Raw genomic sequence first — 18,195 nt, 5'->3', positions numbered from 1 at the left:
CTCCTCCTCCTCCTCCTCCTCCAGGGTGGGGAGCTTCTGTGTGAAATCTAGGTCCGGTATCACCAAGAAAAGGTGAGAGGACCACGGCGTCTGTCACGGAGAAGGACCTGTGCCGAGTAGGTGTTTGAATTCATTTCCTGGGCCTGCCGGAGCAGATGACCACACTGTGGGGTTAAATAAGCAACCCTTCTGGAGTCTACAGACATGAAACCAAGGGGATTGGTGGGGCTGGTTCCTTCTGGAGACCCCAGATCTGTTCCATGCCTCTGTCCAAGTGTCCTGGGATGCCACTAAGGTTAGGTCTGGAGATGTGTTATTGTGATGTCTCCGTCTCTGTCTCCTCCGCCCCCTTTTCTCCTTCATTTCACTACTAGGGGTTGAGCCCAGAGCCTTTATACTGAGCTGTAGCCACACACCTGTTATTATTTGTTTTTTTCAGTCAAAGTCTTGCTATGTTTCCCAAGCTGGGTTCTTCCTGCCTCAGCCCCCTGGAATGCTGGGACTATAGGTGTGGCCCGCTGCACCCATCTTTTCTTCTTCTTCACGTGGCCGTCTTCATCCCGTGTCTGTGTATCCTCTCCTCTTCTTAGAAGAATGCAGTTTATCGGATTTAGGGCCCAGCCGCATTCAAGATGACTTCATCACAAAATCCTGGACTTATTATTTCTGCAGTGATTCCCTTTCCTTTAAACAAGTTCAGATTCTGAGGTTCTGGGTGGGTGAGGATTTGGGGGGAACCCTATTTAATCCACCACAGTCTGTTTTCTTCATCTGATCCTGGAAGCATCTGGAGAAGATGCCTCATACCTGACCTGTGTTTTAAATTTATGCAAAGTAAGTTTCACCACTGGATTCAGACGCGATGGTGGTGGCCGTGACAGGGATGGCGGTGCTGAGGCTGGTGGGCATGACAAGAGCTGTGTTTCGGTAGAAGGTAGATAGAAAGGTCTCCCAGGAGAAGTAGGAATCATGGAAGGCCTGTCCTGTGGGGAACATGGTCTGGATTTCAGGGGCTCAGAGACTTCATTCAGCTTCATTGCCCCTGCAAGACTTGGATTAATTCTTAGGTGCAGACCCTTGGAACTGTCATGGTGGTGAGTAGTGTGTAGTTGCTCCCCTCCTGATTTGGTGCGCACTTCCATTCTTCATTGTCACCGGCCAGTACAGGGCGATGGATAGAGCCCTTGTCTGGGCCCCAGGGAAGGTCCTCCTAACTATGCACTTTGCTTTTAACTAGCACTTGCTGCTTCAAGTTGGGACTTGGTTTTTCCATGTGTGCAGTGGGGATTATGGATTGGAAGGTTTGTAGGATCCCACCTGTGCTAGCACCCTACACCCTTCCTGGGCTTTTGCTGCCATTGGGGACCTGCAGGTGAAAGGGCTTCTGGAAAACAAGTGGTAGTCTACGTTTCCCTCCAACGGGACTTTGAACTCTTTTCAGGGGTGGGATTAAAAACAGGAGCTGCTTTGATTTCTCTGGGCCTCTCCCATACCCATTGAAGAGTCTCCAGAGCCACATTTCCTGCCTTTCCATGCATTTGTCAAGATTAAGAAATACTTGGGATTTTTTTGTTGTTTCGTTTTGTTTTTCCTTTTGTGATTAACTACTGAGTTTGAGCCAGTGGTGTTGGGGCTAAGTTTCCCTTTCCATCTCTTCTTAAAAGTGGTTTCTTTTTCCTAACCTCCTCTCACTCTATCCTGCTTTCAATGCACTTGGGTGTGCACACACACACACACACACACACAGACACACACATACACGATTTGTTTTATCCTATTTTATAAACATACAAACAGAGGCCCCACTCCGATTTCAATGCGTGGGTGTGTGCACACACACACACACACACACACAGACACACACATACACGATTTGTTTTATCCTATTTTATAAACATACAAACAGAGGCCCCACTCCGAGTTATCATTTCAGATGGAAGCACATTTTATATAAGAGAATTTTTATACTTAAAAAAAAAAAAGCCTGCTCTCCGGCTGGAGGCAAGAAGGTGGGGTGCCTTTGCAGCTGTAGTTAGCAGCTGTCTTTGGCCAGTTCTTACGTGTAAACAGCAATTTTCCGAACTGGCGTGGGTGCTGGGGCTTTCTGTGTGGAGCCAAGGGGTGTGTGGAGAGTAATGGTGTTTAGTTAAATTATGGGTCTAGATGCAAAACTCTGCAGCAGGGATTTGTGAGAGCTTGACCACTCCCTGCACGCACACGTGCATGCACACGCGCGCACACCCTGCTTCCCAGAGTGATTCCCTTTACACCAAAAGCTGTAAATCAGGGACATCTTAGGGGAGCTGTAGCCCCAGAGGATGCAGGCCTCTTAGGTAGGTCTCTCATGTCCCTCGTAGTGGGAAGCACTCACACTCCGGAGTGTTTCCTGCAACCCCTTCACTAGAAACCCCCAGCAGAGGAAGTTTGATATCAGCCTCCTAGAGGAGTTTGGCCTGAGCTCTCTCTAGAGCTCTTCCCATCTTGGTGCACTATGGGAGCCCAGCAGCAGCATGAGAACATTTCGGTGCCTGAGCTCTTGTACCCTATAGTACTGCATAGTGTCAGTGCTGCAGGCTAGGAAACTGTCACCGGAAGGGCCTAGTTCAGGAAGGAAATAGGCAGCTGTCCTCAATGCGTGGGAGGGATTTTGTATAAAGCAAAGGAATAAAGAGCCAGGAGGTCAGTGGGTGCCTTGTTGTGCTCACGGTTTCCAAGGTCAGAGGAAGGTTAAAGTTTGGAGGGCTGCTGCATGGTTCCTGGCAAATGGGAGCCAGGAGTTGAGGGATGCAACTAGAGTTACACTGAACATGTATGTGCATACTCATTTGCATGTGCACACACACACTCGCACACTCAGATGAATGCATTACCTGGTGTCTGTGGGAATTTGAAGACCACCATTTAGTTCCACTGAGAGACAGGACATGATATCCCTGCCCCCTCCTCGCTGTCCTGCCCTCCCCATTTAGCCAGGGAGACGGAGGGGAAATGGAGAGAGCAATGTGTGATTCTAGGGTCCTCTGCCTTCCACGCCCCTCCCCGGAATGCAAATAGCAGAGCAGTGCACAGTCCATTTGACAGTAAAGGCATTGGGGTTTCTGGAGTCAGTCACCCCCACCCCATTCCTCACAGCACGGCCTTAGGGGAGAGGTCATCCCCCCAGCTGTTCTCCCCTCTCCTGAAGCCAAGATATTGGTGAGCAGCTAACCAGGTGTTGCACATCTTCCCACTGGCCTTTCACGTTTGGAAGGTTTTGATTAAACTTGTCTCCTCCTAGTGTTTGCTGAGGGGTGGGATCCATCACCGAATCTGAGCTGGTTCCCAGAGATGTTGTTTTACTCACTCAGACACTTTGGTGCATTGTCTGAGGCCTGGGATTCTTCATCCTTCTTTTAAAAAAAAGTGTTTTAAAGGTTTTTGGGGACTGTGTAGATTTATAGCTGGGTGTCTGCCTCCGTGTTTAGGGCTCTGTCTCGGCATGTTTATGGCTGCGAGGTGACAGGAGAGGTTGTAGGAAGAGGGAGCTTTCCATTGAACCAGTTACTGGGGAGTGAAGATTCTGTTGATTCCTGCTGTTTGGGATGGAGAAGGGGCGGTTGTTTCATTCTCTGGATCCACGTGGATGTTTGGGATGTAGATAGGGCCTGCTCTGTACCCTCCTGCCTGACTAAACAATGCAGAAACGAGGCCGTGGGGTTCCTGGAATAGAATGCCTCTCCGGAGTTTCTTTTAAATCGAAAGCTCCACTAGTGCATGTTTATATATCACCTTAGAGTTTCTTTACAGATACTTAATTACTTGGCTGGGGTTTAACAAAAGTAGAAATGAAAAATCTAAAATTAAACTATTGGGAGCGTTTGCACATCTGAAACCATGTAGAGATGCCGGAAAGTGCTTTTGAAATTACAGTGGAAGAGAATAGGGCAGTTGGAATTGTTTCGCAGAGCCTTACATATAATGTGTCTTTCTGCTGTGCAATTATTCTGAGCTTAAAGGATGAATTTGGTAATTGATTTTGGATTAAGTTGTGGCGACCATTTATTTATCACCTACGTTGTGTCCTGCTAGACTCTCCGGCATATGTTACTTAATTTAGTGCTATTGGGAATGTTGGGTGCTAGGCTAATTATGATATCTATACTTTATAGTGAGTTGAATTCCACGTTCTGTTAGAGTATAAGCTCCAGCAGCACCTCGCCTTACTGTATCTGTTGAGTGAACATAGTAGGGAAGTTGGGTTAATACAGTACAACGTGGTGATTAGTACAAACCTGAAGCTGGAAAGGGATAGACGGAGTTACACCATTACGGTAACCTTGACCTATTGGGGAACTAAGGGGGACAGATAAGAAGAGAGACAGACACTAAGAAGCAAGAGTCAGGCAGGCGCCTGCCAGTTAGTGAGAGGTCTGGGAACTTTGGCAGTGTGGACACTCATGGGGCCTTGGTTGAGTGTCCTCACCTGTGTTACCTCGTTTGATACCCCAGTCATCTGAAAAGAGACCAGAATGGTAAACCATAGCCTTAAACACATGGGGAAACCACTGCGTGGTGCTCACAGGAAGTAGAAGGAAGCCCACAGGGAATGTGTGGTTGCTCGGATTGTCCTTTCCACTGTGTAGAAGGCTCATTGCAACGGTTTTCCCATCGAGGCTCAGCCAGCGGGCCGCCGCGGTGTATTTGCCTGCTGGGGGCTGTTGAGTTGGAAAGCCTGAGCTCCCCGAAGCCTTCAAGCCTCTTTCCATCATGACTGTGACACTCTCAGACTCCTGTGGCCTGGGGGACCTTGGGGCTCTATCTAGCACCTTTTGGAGCAGAGCAGAAAACCCAGACCTAAGAAAGTGAGTCCATTTAGGATCACAGCTAGAATTAGACACCGAGTTTTCAGAGTCTTTCCTATCCCTGTCTCAGGAATGCCCAGGTTACTCTTAGCTGATCTATGGGGAGGTGGTCAGTCCATTTACTCATTTGAACACATCAGAGTCTTGGTGACCACAGTGACCCAGGTGGCCAGGGGCCCTGCACTTGGTCCCCTGCATCCATTTATAAGAGCTACAGATGGCATTGTGCACGTAGAACCAAAACCATCGAGACCCTGCACCCACTGACTTTCTTGATTTTTTTTTTTTACTTTGACATTAAAACAAAAATTAAGCCAACATGTAGCCTAAGCTCAGTCTTCAGAATGAAGCTTATTTCCTTAATTTTTGGATCCCTGCGCTGAGCTGTTGACATCATCTTTTGCCTTTTCCCTTGGAATGGGTGCAGTTCCCAGGTGTGGCTGGTTTCGCTCCTTTTTGCATCCAGCAAGCGTTCACTGGGGGCCAATGTGTGCTTGGCGCTGCGAATAATTCTGGGAGCAGTCAGGAGCTGTCCGTCCCTCCGGAGGAGGAAGGTGGAGAGTAGCAATCACCACCTAGGGGTATGGATGAAGTGTTAGAGGCTGTGAAGTAAAGGAGCGAGGACTATTCCTGGCTGGGAGGACAAGCAGGCATTTTGAGTTTTGGAGAAGGTCGTGGGACCTCGGAGAATGACGACTTGCTGTCGGGGGAGACTCAGGAGTGGAGAGGCAGCCCCAAGAGCAGGACCTGGGAGAACAAAAGTGGGGAGACCTGGGACTTAGTGAGCTTGACTGGGACCCTGAGCTGAATCGCTGTGAATTACACAGAATCCAGAGGGGAAAGAGTGTGGGAAAGAGCTTGCAGGGTATTCTCTGGCTGCAGGTCAGCATTGTGTCGTTTATACACATACACGGGCACCACAACAGTGAGCACAGTCCACGCATAGTTTTGAATTGTGCATGCAGTTTTTATTCTCTGACGGCACTGGGAAATGCAACCCCAGAGTGCTGTACCACTGAACTGCTTTCCCTCTCCTTGTTATCTTGAGACAGGTGCCCACTAAGTTGTACAGCCTGGCCTCCAACTTGGGGTCCTCCTGCCTCAGCCCACTGAGTAGCTGAGGTTATAGGTGTGTACCACTGTGCCTAGCTATGTGTGCAGTTCTTATTGGTAAGGTTTTGTGGGTACTTTCTGGGCAGTAGTTTGAATGCATTTAGTTCTGTTTTGCGTGCATCTCTGAGGTTTAAAATAGCTTGATGTGGGCTATTTCTCCACAGGTTAGTACAGCAGAACAAAGTATTGTCTTGTGTACTGAGGTCCCGAAGTCCCTGTGAGTCTAGAGAAAACTCAAGCTTCCAGGTGGCAGGCTGTGAATGCCTGAGATATGCAGAGGAGTTGTCTCTAGCATCCTTAGACATCCAGCATCCCCGTCTGCGCAAATTGCACAGAGCTAAAGTTGTCTTCTCAGAGAAATGTGGAGCGCAACTTGTTTTAGCGTCTTATTGAGGCCTGCTTCTGATAACCTGGTTAACCTGTGCCCTTCTCTCGTCATTTCTTGCAGATGGTCACAAGAACAAAGAAAATATTTGTAGGTGGATTATCTGCGAACACGGTAGTGGAAGATGTAAAGCAATACTTTGAGCAGTTTGGCAAGGTAAGAGCTGCGCAGAGTTGGATGGCACACACCGGAGGTAGCCTGATGGGTCCTCAGGACCGGCTTCTATGGCCCCTGCCTTTGTCACAGCTGTGTCCTAAAGAAACTCACCCTTGAACTTGACTGTATGGATCTCAGTGAAATTCAGCAGGGGCTGTGTTGGAAGAGGCCAGCTTATGGTCAGCACAGCCCATGCGCCTGCAGGAGGAGACAGAGTGGCCTTTCAGTGTGGGTTTGCTGGTGTGGACTCTGGGCTGGGTGGGAGCAGGGGCTCAGGACTCACAGGGCGGGGCTCCCAGGGAAGCTGCTAGAGCCCTGCGAGCCAGACTGGCCCTCCTCATTCTGCGTCGTCCTGGAGAATGCATTGAGAGATGCAGCTCCCCGGGGCCTCTGGCAGCTCCGCCGTCCCCTGTCCAGGGCCTGAGGAGACTGGGAAAGATGCTGGCCAGTGCCTGTCAGTGCTTTCTGACCTGGGTGCCTGTGAGACAGCAGCAAGATGATACCCTGGCTCTACTGCCAAAACAGGCTGGAGCCAGGGGCCCCAAATCTGTAGGAAACTGAGGGGATAATGTGTGTGCACGACAGATGGAGGATCAGGCAGCCAGACACAGTGAGCACCCATGGGTGATGTGCTTAAGTCATCCTCTTTCCAGTGGAGCGGAGCGTGGGCCCTTTGTGAGGGTGACAGTCCTCAGATGGCACTAACACCCTGGGGCCTGGCCCTTGTTGGCTTCATGTGACCCCTCCCTTCTGGCTGTCATGGAAATGGCAGATCCAAGGAGGCTGGAGGGGAGGGCTGAGCTGGCTCTCTGCCTCCTGCACCTTTGAGAACATGTGAGCGTTCTCCCAGGGCCCAGGGGCAGGACGGTGTCCTTCCGCACAGGTCTGCATTTCCCCTCCGAAGGGCTGATGTGGTACCCTGAGAAGATGTAGTGCTGGTTCTTGGTCTATCACTCATTTATTCCCATGATGGCTGTCACACCTGCCACAGGGAGGATGAGGACAGCCACCCACTGGCCAGCCTGGAGGTTCTAAGCTTTTGATTTGTTTGCCCAGGGCGATAGACAGCTATGACTCCATCTCTTTGGTGAGAGCCACGACCTTTGTTTGGCCCCCAGATGGGGATTTTCCTGTCTCGTGTTTATCAGAGACCATGCAGCAAGGAGACACCAGCCTCTTCCAGCCTGGCTGTACATTTGAAATGACACCGTGTTGTTCATTAGGATGGGTTGTGAAAGATGCCACCCCATGGACCTTCTGCATTGTCAGTAGGGGGCTGAGTCCTGGCTAATTCTAAGGAACAGGCAGGTGTATCAGTGACAGTGTGTGTCTGGTTCCTCCCACCCCAAGTGATTTAAAGCACCAAGGGAGATTTATCCATCCCCCGGCCCCACCCTGCCTAAGGAGAGGGAGTGGAAATAATGAAATGAGAACTCCGTCTTGCATAATGGGGACCTGTGGAGGATAGGCCTTTGTTACTGTCTCCCTGCCTTTAAAACAAGTCCTAGGGTAGTGTTTGCAAACAAGAGGTGGGATTTCTTATTCGAGCCATAACCTGTCTTGGAATCTCATGGGCCTATTTGTAGGTGTCAGAGAAGTTGACACTGCCCAGCCATCGGAGTATTCCAGACAGGCACATACTTGCCAACACACAGTGCATCTCTGCACATCCCCGGCCCTTGGTTGTGTCTCTCTGTTTCCCCCACTCCTTCCCCCCTCTCTTTCTGCTTGTCTTCTGCCATTTTTCATGAAGCTCATAATCATGACCCCATGTGCTAGCAGTGGGGTGCTCCTCAAGCTTTGGCCGTGCCCATGGCAGCTCCCGTCCCTTCCCTGAGAACAGTTGTCTTCTAGTGTAGGAAGCAGTCACAGGCAGCATTGTCTTCCCTGGCATGGCACTTGCTGGGTCTGATGCAGCCCAGTTAGTTTTGCACTAATGTGTGTGGATCCTGGCAGGATGTGTTAACTTACCAAGCGCCTTATTCAAGGACTAAGGAGGCTTCTGAATGTATCAAAACCACAACAGTCTTCTTCTGCTCCTGTGTTTGCAGCTTACATACGCTCTGCCTGTTTTCTGGGTCTGTCTGCATAGGAACTTGTTCCTCATTTGCGGGTGGCTGGCATAACATCTGTGGCCCCTTGGGCAGGGCTTTCCACCTCTCAGAATTCTGGTGTCATTCGTTTGAATCCAGAATGATCAAAGTAGGAAGAGTCTGCTGCAAGGCCTTGGGAGCCATGAGAAAATCCAGCAGCTGAGAAAGGAGGTAACAGATAAATTGACAAACTGCCTCTGCCTCTCAGTAATTTATATTCTGGTCGAAAGAAGCAGGACACTCGAGCGGGCACACACACACACAAACACACACACTCACATGTGCATGAGTTATACTTAAAGCCACATGTGTATGTGTATGTATATGTGAAGTTTTTTGGGGCTGTCTTCTACCCAGTTGCAGATTAGTGAAGTGTAAATTCTGTTATTTATGAGTGCTTCCTAAGTGTCAAATTCTGGGCCAGGCCTTCAACTTCCATTATCATCTCGTGTCATTTTTCTGTGGGAGGCTGCTAGGGGCATTCCCATGTTGCACAGTGTTACATGGGGTACGGATGGGTCTGTGTCTTTGGCTCAATGTCACAGCCTCCTGAGAGGTAGCGCTGGATACAGAGTCCTCGTCCCCAGCGTTGTCTGACAATAGAACTGACAGTGTTGTAGGCCGTGTTTCCATGGCTCACCAGTCTCCCAGACAGATTTCGGGTGGGGAAGCTGCAAAGGAGAAGGGACGGTGTCCCGTCAGTGTGCCTGGGCCAGCAGTATTGAGGACCTTGGACGTTTGTCTTCTCCTTCCCACCTACACAGTGGATGTTGGTAAAATTCAGCCCTTTTAAAAAAACAAAGGTGGAGAGTAAGGGTCAGGGAGCAAAGTCAGCTGAGGTGATCGAAGTGAGGTAGTGTGAGAGCCAGAATTCACAACCTGCTTCCTCTTCCTCTTCCTGTGCCTCTAGGACTCTGCACCATTCCATAACCTCCGTGCAGGGTGTACCACTTTTTGGGTTTCCTTCACTGTCATTCCTCTCTCTTCTGCCTCTTCCTATCCTGCCTGTGTGGCAGCTGCTCCAACTGTTTATTTCAGGTGGCAATCAAGATGGTAAGACTGTTATCAAGGGGCTGAGCGAAGGGAGTTTAAATATGTCATTACAGTAAGTGGAGTGGGTGCAGAATGACACACTGAGAGCTTTAAATAACTCAAATTGGAGGCTTGTAAACCCTTTTGTGCTTCTGTCCCACCTTCCTCCTAGAGGGCTTATCCCTCAGGTTAGAGAACTGGCCACTTGTTTTTCGTCAGAATGAAATCCTGGAGTGTGGCCACTGGTGCAAGGGTGCAACTATCTTAGGTGACCATCTTTCCCCGTGGGGTGGCTGTCCCGGTGCGTCCTTGGATAAAGGTCATGTAGAAGCTAGTCCAGGCCTTCCTGCTGATCCTCTTGTGACACCGTGATGGGTTATGTATTCATAGGCCTCAGTTTCTTTCCTGAGGGAAGGAGTTGAGAAACCTACGGGGTCAAGGAACTTACCATGTGGTCTTTATTATAGCTACTCGCTCCTGTTGTTGGAGAGTGAAAGCAGCCATAACCAATGTGTAAGCAGATAGGTGTGGTTATGCACAAAACAAAACTTTGCAAAGAGAGATGGCAGCTTAGATTTGGCCTGTGGGCCACAGTTCGCTGACCCCTGGGTAGAATTAGTTCTAAGGAGGTTTTATGCTTGGAAAATCAGTTTAAATATATGTAGATTATAATTCACAGTATCTATGACTGTACTAGAATAAGACATCATCAGAAGTGGTGAACATGGTATATAATAAGCAAAATGGTCTCAACCATGTTAGAGTTTATTTCTGGACTTCATGATGCAGGAAAAGTGATGGGATTCTTTATTTGGAAAAAGGCACTATTTATAAACTGGAATCCTCATCCTGTGAGAAAGATCCAGAAAAAGCATGTTGTTTCTTCCGTCTTTCACGTGCTAGATCAAAATTAATGGAACTTGGGGGATTGTGGGGTTTGGATTTTAGTATGAAGATACTTTTACTGTGAATTAATATTTCTGAAGTAGAGTTAGGTGTGCCCTGTGCCAAGCCTTTAATGCACTTTAAAATGTGCCTCTCAAAGATGCCAAGCAAGATAGGTGACATAGCTCTTCTTACAGGTGCTGAGAAAGAAGTTGTCTAGACCATGCAGCCCAGGCCCAGGGGAGCCCCCATGGTCACTCAGCTCTGCACCCTCAACTGTGTTCCCTGTTCAAAAAAACCCAGACTCCCACTTGGGCACGAAGCAGCCTCTTCCTCCCGGGGAGCAAATTTGTTCATTTGTCAAAAACGTTGATCATGAGTAATTTTATTTAACTGCCTTGGCTTCTTAGTGGACGTTATCTGTGTTCATGATTTCATATACACAGGAGTGATATATTTAGGCCATTCCAAAGAATGGCAGGTAAATGATGCTCTGATATGCCCATGCAGCCCCCGACGATGAATTGGCCTGTTCTCCACACATAGCCACCCCAAAGAGCCCAGCTTGGTAATTAAAAACAGCTGGATCAAAGAAACTCCATGTATGCTGGTTCCCTCCTTCTCCCCCTCAGGCCCCTCCTTTAAGTACCAGTTTCTTCCTTTCTCACTTAGAGGATTTTGGAGATGAAAAAGAGAACCTTTAAAGTGAGCGAAGCCTTTGCTTCATCGAGAAGCAGCTCCACACCTCCCAGCTGCCTCCCGCAAGGACAGGGCCGCTCGGGTGCCCAGCTCGTGAGGTGATTGTGGCTTTATGGGACTCCTATGAAAGCTGGGCAGCCTGTGTGTGGAGGCTTCCAATTATACTTCACATGGTGCACTGTGTAATTAGTTTGGAAGACTTATGCTTAGTCATTGGTTTATCCTAATCGGCTTTGGCTTTCCCCAACAACAAAGTGAGCTTATTTTGCTAAGCTGAAACGACTCTGCACCCTTTGTCCTGCCTTTTATTGTCTCATTCCTTTCATTCTGTTTTACTGCCAAAGTTCTGTTTCATTAGGCCTACAAGTCATTTCCAATTCAGTGGGCTGCTACAATCCGGCCTTTATCACTAGGCTGCCCTGGTTCCCATGTCCCTTCTGGGCCAGTGCCCGAGTCTGTGGCTTGCAGTGAGGACTTTAACCCCTTCCTGGGCCAGCCAGCCCCCGGTTATGATGATGGAAGAAAAGGCCACAAAGATAGTTTGGAAAGTCCCAGCTCTTCAGGTCTCACAGAACAATGGCTCTTGGGGGGAGAATTATTGGAGCCCTCTCTGCTGGCCTTGGGTTGTGTGTGGGCCTGTGAAAGTTTACATGAGCTCCCAGAAGCGGTGTTTGAAAGCTTTTTGGAATAAAGAAAACCTGAAAGTAAGAATGAGTTGGCCTTTTAATATGATGATATCATTTTATTTCTTCATTTTATTTCTTCAGAGTGGGGGTCGTTGAAGTGCTGAGGGTCTCTGTGGCTGTTATTTCCTAGCCCCAGGGTATGTGTGACAGCGGCCATGTCCAGAGCTGATGGTCAGATGCTCCTTTTGATGCCTTCTGTGAGTGAATAGTACCTAGACTAAAAATATTATGAAGGCTTTGAAATTTGAAAGGCAAGAGACGTGTGAGAGAATACATAAGCAAGTTACCAAATTTTTGAAAGTGGCCTGAGATCTGAGGTAGAATTTTATCACTTCCAAATGTGTGTTGCACATAAATGGTGTGGGGTTCTCTCAGAGGAGACCTGGAAAACAAGTCATGCGTGTCCTTTGTGGGTATGGGTTGACTGGAAAGTGATCTTGCCTGGGCCTCTCTTGTCACCTGTGAACTTCTCACCTGAGAGTCTTGATGTTCCTCAGACCCTCTTCAGCCATAACTGTAGAGTGGACCAGGTAGGATAGTTTTCCTCTTCCTTTTGAGCTATGCTGAAGGCAACTTTGGCATTTGGGTTTCCTTCCTGTGAGAAGCCAGACCAAGGTGAGTGCTGCCCACTTGTTACTCATTCTCTGGTTTGTGTCAGCTCTACCTTTCAGAAGTGTGTCCTACTGGGAGGGGACTTTATTTTCTCCCTTACATGTGAAAAGTTCCCCTCAGCAGACAGGAAAATGCTGCCAGGCTGGGGGCACAGAGTAAACCCACATTATCCCCTAGGACTGTGCCACTCCTGCCAAACAGCTTTGCCTTTTCCTGGCCAGCTCTGCCACCCTAGACCAATTTCTGCTGCAGCCAGTGGAGGCTATTGAGTTGGAAACAGATTGAGTACTCTAACGTCACTCTTCCTAAATCTTCATATTTTTGCTTCAAAGAGTTCCTGAAAAAGATAGTGGGTTTCCAGGAAAACTTCCATTTTCCTTTCAGTGGATAAAATATAACCAGCTGTTGTTAGGCAAAGGCATCAGACATTATTATTGCTCTGTTAACAGTGTTTTAAAATACACAAATAGAAAAATAGAATGCCTTCTGGGTAGCAAGCTGGGAAAACTTTGAGATTTATGCTAATCAGATGCCACATTCGTTTGCATAGTAGGTGAAGGAAGGAGGCCCAAACTTTCTGCCACCCCTGCTCAAATGGGTTTTCCAGTATGGTTTGGCTGTATTTCGTTTTTCTGCCTCTGGGCCAAGAGGAATGAGGCCAGGGGCAAAGCAGCCTTTGGAAGCCAAGGAGTTAATGAGGGCAGCTTCGGGTGGGGCGGAGGGAAATGAAGTATTTTTACCAGCTCACCTTCCCAGAGTCCTCCTGGAGGCCTCAGAAGAGGTCACTCACAATGGAGTTGTTAGCATGAGAAAAGAGCTTTCTCTCCCAAGATGTAGTTCAGTGGGGACTGAAAGTGTACCAGAAATCATGGCTCAGGCTTGTGCCAGGGGGTGCAAGAGGTGGTTCTTATGGAAGAGAAAGCACAGTTCATTTAGACTTGGCATAGAAATTGAACTCTTATTATTTGGTAGGGTGAACATTGATATGGAGATTCCCGCCCGCCCCCCACCCTGGCAGTGGAATACCCCATTGCATGGGTTGTATGTGCTTTTCTTTTCTCTTCCTTTCTCTTTCCCTTTTTCCTTCTTTTGTCCCTGTAGACACAGTCTCTGTAGAACGGCCGGATTTGTCAAGTTACTGCCCTCTAAATTTTTACAGCTCTGTGTTTTCAGACTTGGTATTTGTGAATTAGCTCAAAGTGGGCTGCCAATCTGTGCTTTATTTACATTCAAAGCCATAATAGTGAAAGCCCCAGAAAAAAAAAACGTTAATATGCAGGCAGAGGCAGAAGGGGGTACATTTCTGACTGTTGCTAACCTCACCACTGCCTTTAAAACTAATCATGAGGCACACGGCTGATATTTAATAGCTTTTAGCTGATTATTTTTCTTCTCCTCCTCTTTCTTTTCTGTCCAAGTTGACCTGGGTGTACTTGAGCGGAAATGAAGTCATCCAAATGCTGAATTAGAGTAATCACAGGCCTCTAAGAATGAAATGGAAGCAGAGATTAAATGGTGGAGAGAAAGCTGGCATTAATAAGCACCCAGGAAACTTTGAATAAAATAAATAGATCGGATAGATGGAATCTGTGTATGCTGCTTCCGTTCCCCCCCCCCTTTGTGTTGCTTCCAGAGAGTCAGTTACTGGCAAAGTGGGATTTGTCTTGCCTTCAGGCCACATACCTTCTGCAGCCTAGGCAATGACCCTGTCTTCTTTGCAGGGCATTTGTGTGATCAGGGCATTTGTGTGATCGTGATATTTCCAAGATGGAAGAATCTGGTGGGAAGAGTCTTGCTATGAAGAGTTGATGATTTCTAGTTGCAGCTTAGGGGCAGAGGTGGCTGGAGCCAGATGCAGGAGGAGAGGATGGGAGACAATATTATTATCGATGGATTCCTGATTGTAGGGCCCTCTCCCCATAACCCGGGCAGGACGAAGGTAGGGTGTCCCACTGTCCTGGTTTTCCTGGGACTGAGGCAGTTTCCTAGAGTGTAGGGAATTGCAGGGCAGATGAGTATCACCCTAAATGAAGGGGACGTGGAAGGAATCAAGGCAAGGCCAGACTCTCTACACTCTGTAAGGGTCAATCACTTCCATAACCACCTACAGGCAGATGGAAATATTCCTTCTCTGTGTTGTAGAACACTGACTTTATTCCTATTTGTGTTCTGGCTGCCTGATTGAACCCAGCAGCTGGGACGGGAGCCAGCCCAGGACCTGTATGAGCACAGGCTTCTAAGTGTTAAATGAGCAAATGGCCTGGGAAAGACAGAGAGGGGAGACCTGCACTCCCCTGGCCAAGGGAGGCTCCTCATTGGGTTGGAGCCCCTTTGGGCTCCTACTTTAGGGATTGTTTCTGTGACTCTTGAAAATAAAAAATAGTCTGCCCCAGTGTAATGAAAAGTGAGCTTCTTGTAGTTAAAGAGCAAAATAAGGATTTAATTAGATTAAAAAATCCAGCAGAGTGGTTTGTTTACAGGAAGTCGGTTTTAGGTGGTCTGTTGTAGAAGATGTAATTTGTGCAAGTAGATTAGTTGCAAATTAGAGATTTTTGCTGGTTGAGGTCGCTAACGGTCTTTTATAATTGGCGGCAGAGGTAAATATTTTCTGACTTGCTTATAGCATGTTAGTATTTGAAAAAACAATTTAAGGTGTTTTTCACTTAAGGAAAAATAAATGAGAGAGTTGAGTGATCAGAGGCAAGCTTCCTGCGCTCACTCTCAGCTTTCTTCTGAAGCGTTGCAAGGGCATGACAAGCCACAGACATGAAGTGCGGGGGTCCTCTGCAAGGGCACCTCTTTGATAGGGAAACGTATGTTTTCTATCTTTTCAGAAGGCCACTTCATTTATTGATACACTTGTTTTAGTAGCAAAAAAGAAGGATTGATTGGTGTCTGCGTCCAGATTCAGGGATTACTGTTTGCCCTAATCCTTCACATATCCTTTGTCTTGTGATTGTCCCAATTACTTTATTTATTAGACTTTTAAGGTTAGGAAAGGAAAATGAGGAAAGTGTGGGTGACTTCTGCCAGACCCTTATCCAGACAGAAGGGGCTCCAAGTCCCTAGCTGGTCCTCTGGCAAGAAGGCCTGTGTTTCTTATCATACATGAGCTACTCCATTTGGGCCCCCTCCAGTGGGTGAATGGCATGCCTGACTGGCATTTTTTGGTGCCATAGAATCATTGTAGCACACCATCCTGGAGGTACTCTTAATGGTTGCATGCTTAAAACATGTTATAGAGAATAAATTTTATGGCACAGAATGCAAACTTTGCATTTCTTTTAAACCAGTGAGAATTTGAGATACTGCAGGGTAGCAGCCTCTACCTGCCATTGGAGACCATGGGTAGAAAAGTTGAGAATCACGGCTATTTCTTGCCTAGCATAGGGGCTGGAAAACTTTTTCTGTAAAGGGCCATATAATAACTATTTGTAGTTTTGTGGCCTAGATGGTGTCTTACACGCACTCTGCTCTGCCATTCTGTCACAACAAGAGCCAAAGATAATAAGAAAATGAGTGGTTATGTCTGTGTTTCAATAAAACTTTATTTACAGAAACCCAGATTGATTCATGGGCCAATGTTTGCTGACCTCTTGATTTAGGATATTGCCTGGTGATAAAGGAATGGACGGGTTGAACTCAGATCGATGTGTCAAATCCAGCTCATCTCGATTAGCTCTGTAATCGTGGGCAGATCGTGTCTTTGTCCCCCCTCAGCTTTTTTATTTGCAAAATGAGGATGACGATGGTGCTTAATGCATAGCACTGTCATGAGGATGAAACGAGCTGGTGCACCCATAGTTCTCGGCATCCTGCCATAAAAAAGGCTGTTAATGTTGGAACATTAACTGCTGCTGTTATTTTCCACCTTTGAGACCAAGGTCCTCTTGAGACTCCGGAGTTGCTGCTTCAGTCCTGGCCAGCAGTGGGCCTGCTTGCCAGTGCGGCAGTTTCCGTGCACGCAAGCGCCCACGCATCCATGCCTGTACGCACACACGCACTCTCTCTTCCGTTTTTCCCGTTTATCTCCCCACGAGTTTACCACTCAGTTCTTTCACTCTGAGGATGACACAAATTGAGAAGTCCCTCCTGGATCTTTGTAGCATAAAAAACTGCATCTTGTGCAGTTTTTGACAGAATGTGTCTCAAGTTCAACCCAGCCACCTCGATGCTTCTAGTCTGGGGAACTGTTGTGTTGCTCTGGCTTTGACGGAAAATGTTGAACCGATGAGGACCATAGGAGAATTCTTCTGGCTGGACTCTGTGGATGAACTGTTTTAGCTTTCTGAATAAACAATTTTTTGGGGGGATAGAGAATACGATCTGGAAATTGTCCCAGTATAACTTAGCGGATGCTTATTAAAATACATTTAAGTATATTGATTTCCTAATGTGTTTATTGCATTTATTTTGCCTCGGGAGAGCTTTTCACATCCTCACTTAAGTTTACTTTCCTTCTCCTTTGCATAAGATTCTCATAAGCTTGGTTTTCTGGCTTCTTTTGAATTTATGGCAAATATTAAGGGGTGGGGAGATGTTAATAAACTCAGTGTAAAGCAGGAAGGAGAAAAACCTATAAAAACAGAGCCTTCATCTTAAAAAGCTCCGCAATGTGGAGAAGACAGCCATCCTTCCTCATTAGGCCCAGAAAGCATTGCATCTGTGGCCTCACATCATTCCTTCGTTGATTCATTCAGCAGATCTTGATTATCTTCAGAATGTCAGGCCCTGAGCTAGGAGCCAGAAGCCCATCCGCAAATGGAACAGCTGTGATCTCTGTTTACTTGTAGTAATTTCTAGTATCGAGTGGACAGGGGACAGACCAGCCCCAAACCAGCAAGTAAATAATAAAAAACAATTAGAAATTCTGTCATTAAGCAAATTAGGAGCTGAGACAGTCCATAATGGGAGTATGAAAGAGGGAGTCTTGACTAATCAAGAAAAAACCCAGATGTATGTAGCCCCTTTACCTCAACTGGACTCCATTAAGTGGAGCTGGGTCTGTTTACTGGCGGTGTAGCACCAGGACTGGCCCAGTACCTAGGTAGTAGTTAGTGCTCAGGAGATACTGGCAGAATGAGTAGACCCTCTGTATCAGAGGGTGTTAGGGCTGTGCAAGCCATTAGAGGAGTTTCAAGCGGTAAAATTGCCATTTTTCTTTTTTAAATGGGGCTTTAAGAGAATATATATTTATTTATTTGAAATTACGTGAAGCGTTAGTGTTTCCTTGCAGCTCAGAATAAATGCATTCTTTGTACTCTACAGCCACAGCTTCGTAGAACTAAAGCATGTTGATCTGGTCAGCAAGGTACTTCCAGAGCAGTAGAGGCTCAGGCAGGTGCTGGTGAGGGTAGAAACCCAGCTGCCCCACAGAAGAGAAGGATGAGAGGTAGGTAAGCATTGCAACAGGTTTGCTTAATCTCCGTGCTCTTTTGTCTGTCTTTGATCTACAGGAAAAGTCATGGACCTCTTGCATGTGTGCGGAGGGGTCTTCGGTGTGGAACCTGTGGTTTTCAGAAGCCAGAGGGGTCCTTTACTCATCCAGTCTTATAGGTTAGGTGTATGCATCCTCAGGGATGGGTGACCAGCCAAGCTGGGGAATGAAAATGAGTTCAACAACATTAAGGCAAGGCACAGACATCTCTGACACTGAGAAATCTGCCTGTGGGTGGGGAGGACACATGGGCTGG

The 18,195-nt window shown here is 47.4% G+C and overlaps 1 protein-coding gene across 8 annotated transcripts in view; it reads left to right on the top strand.

The window, feature by feature from the left end:
• The window catches only part of Msi2 (musashi RNA binding protein 2), a 363,233-nt gene that overhangs the window by 122,100 nt on the left and 222,938 nt on the right, over positions 1 to 18,195 (top strand). For 7 of the 8 annotated variants that reach the window (XM_010620228.3, XM_033762960.1, XM_010620227.3 and 4 more), the window contains exon 5: positions 6,403 to 6,495. The exons of the other annotated variant lie outside the window; for it this stretch is intronic. In XM_010620228.3, coding sequence (XP_010618530.1) covers positions 6,403 to 6,495 — 93 coding nt within the window. The remainder of the gene's footprint in view (positions 1 to 6,402; positions 6,496 to 18,195) is intronic. 8 annotated transcript variants of the gene reach the window in all.

Source organism: Fukomys damarensis, unplaced genomic scaffold (genome assembly GCF_012274545.1).
Source record: "Fukomys damarensis isolate Sample0158 unplaced genomic scaffold, DMR_v1.0_HiC HiC_scaffold_13, whole genome shotgun sequence".
NCBI classification, from domain to species: Eukaryota; Metazoa; Chordata; class Mammalia; order Rodentia; family Bathyergidae; genus Fukomys; species Fukomys damarensis.
Note: the sequence above shows the minus strand (reverse complement) of the source record. Positions and strands in the feature narration are given on the sequence as shown.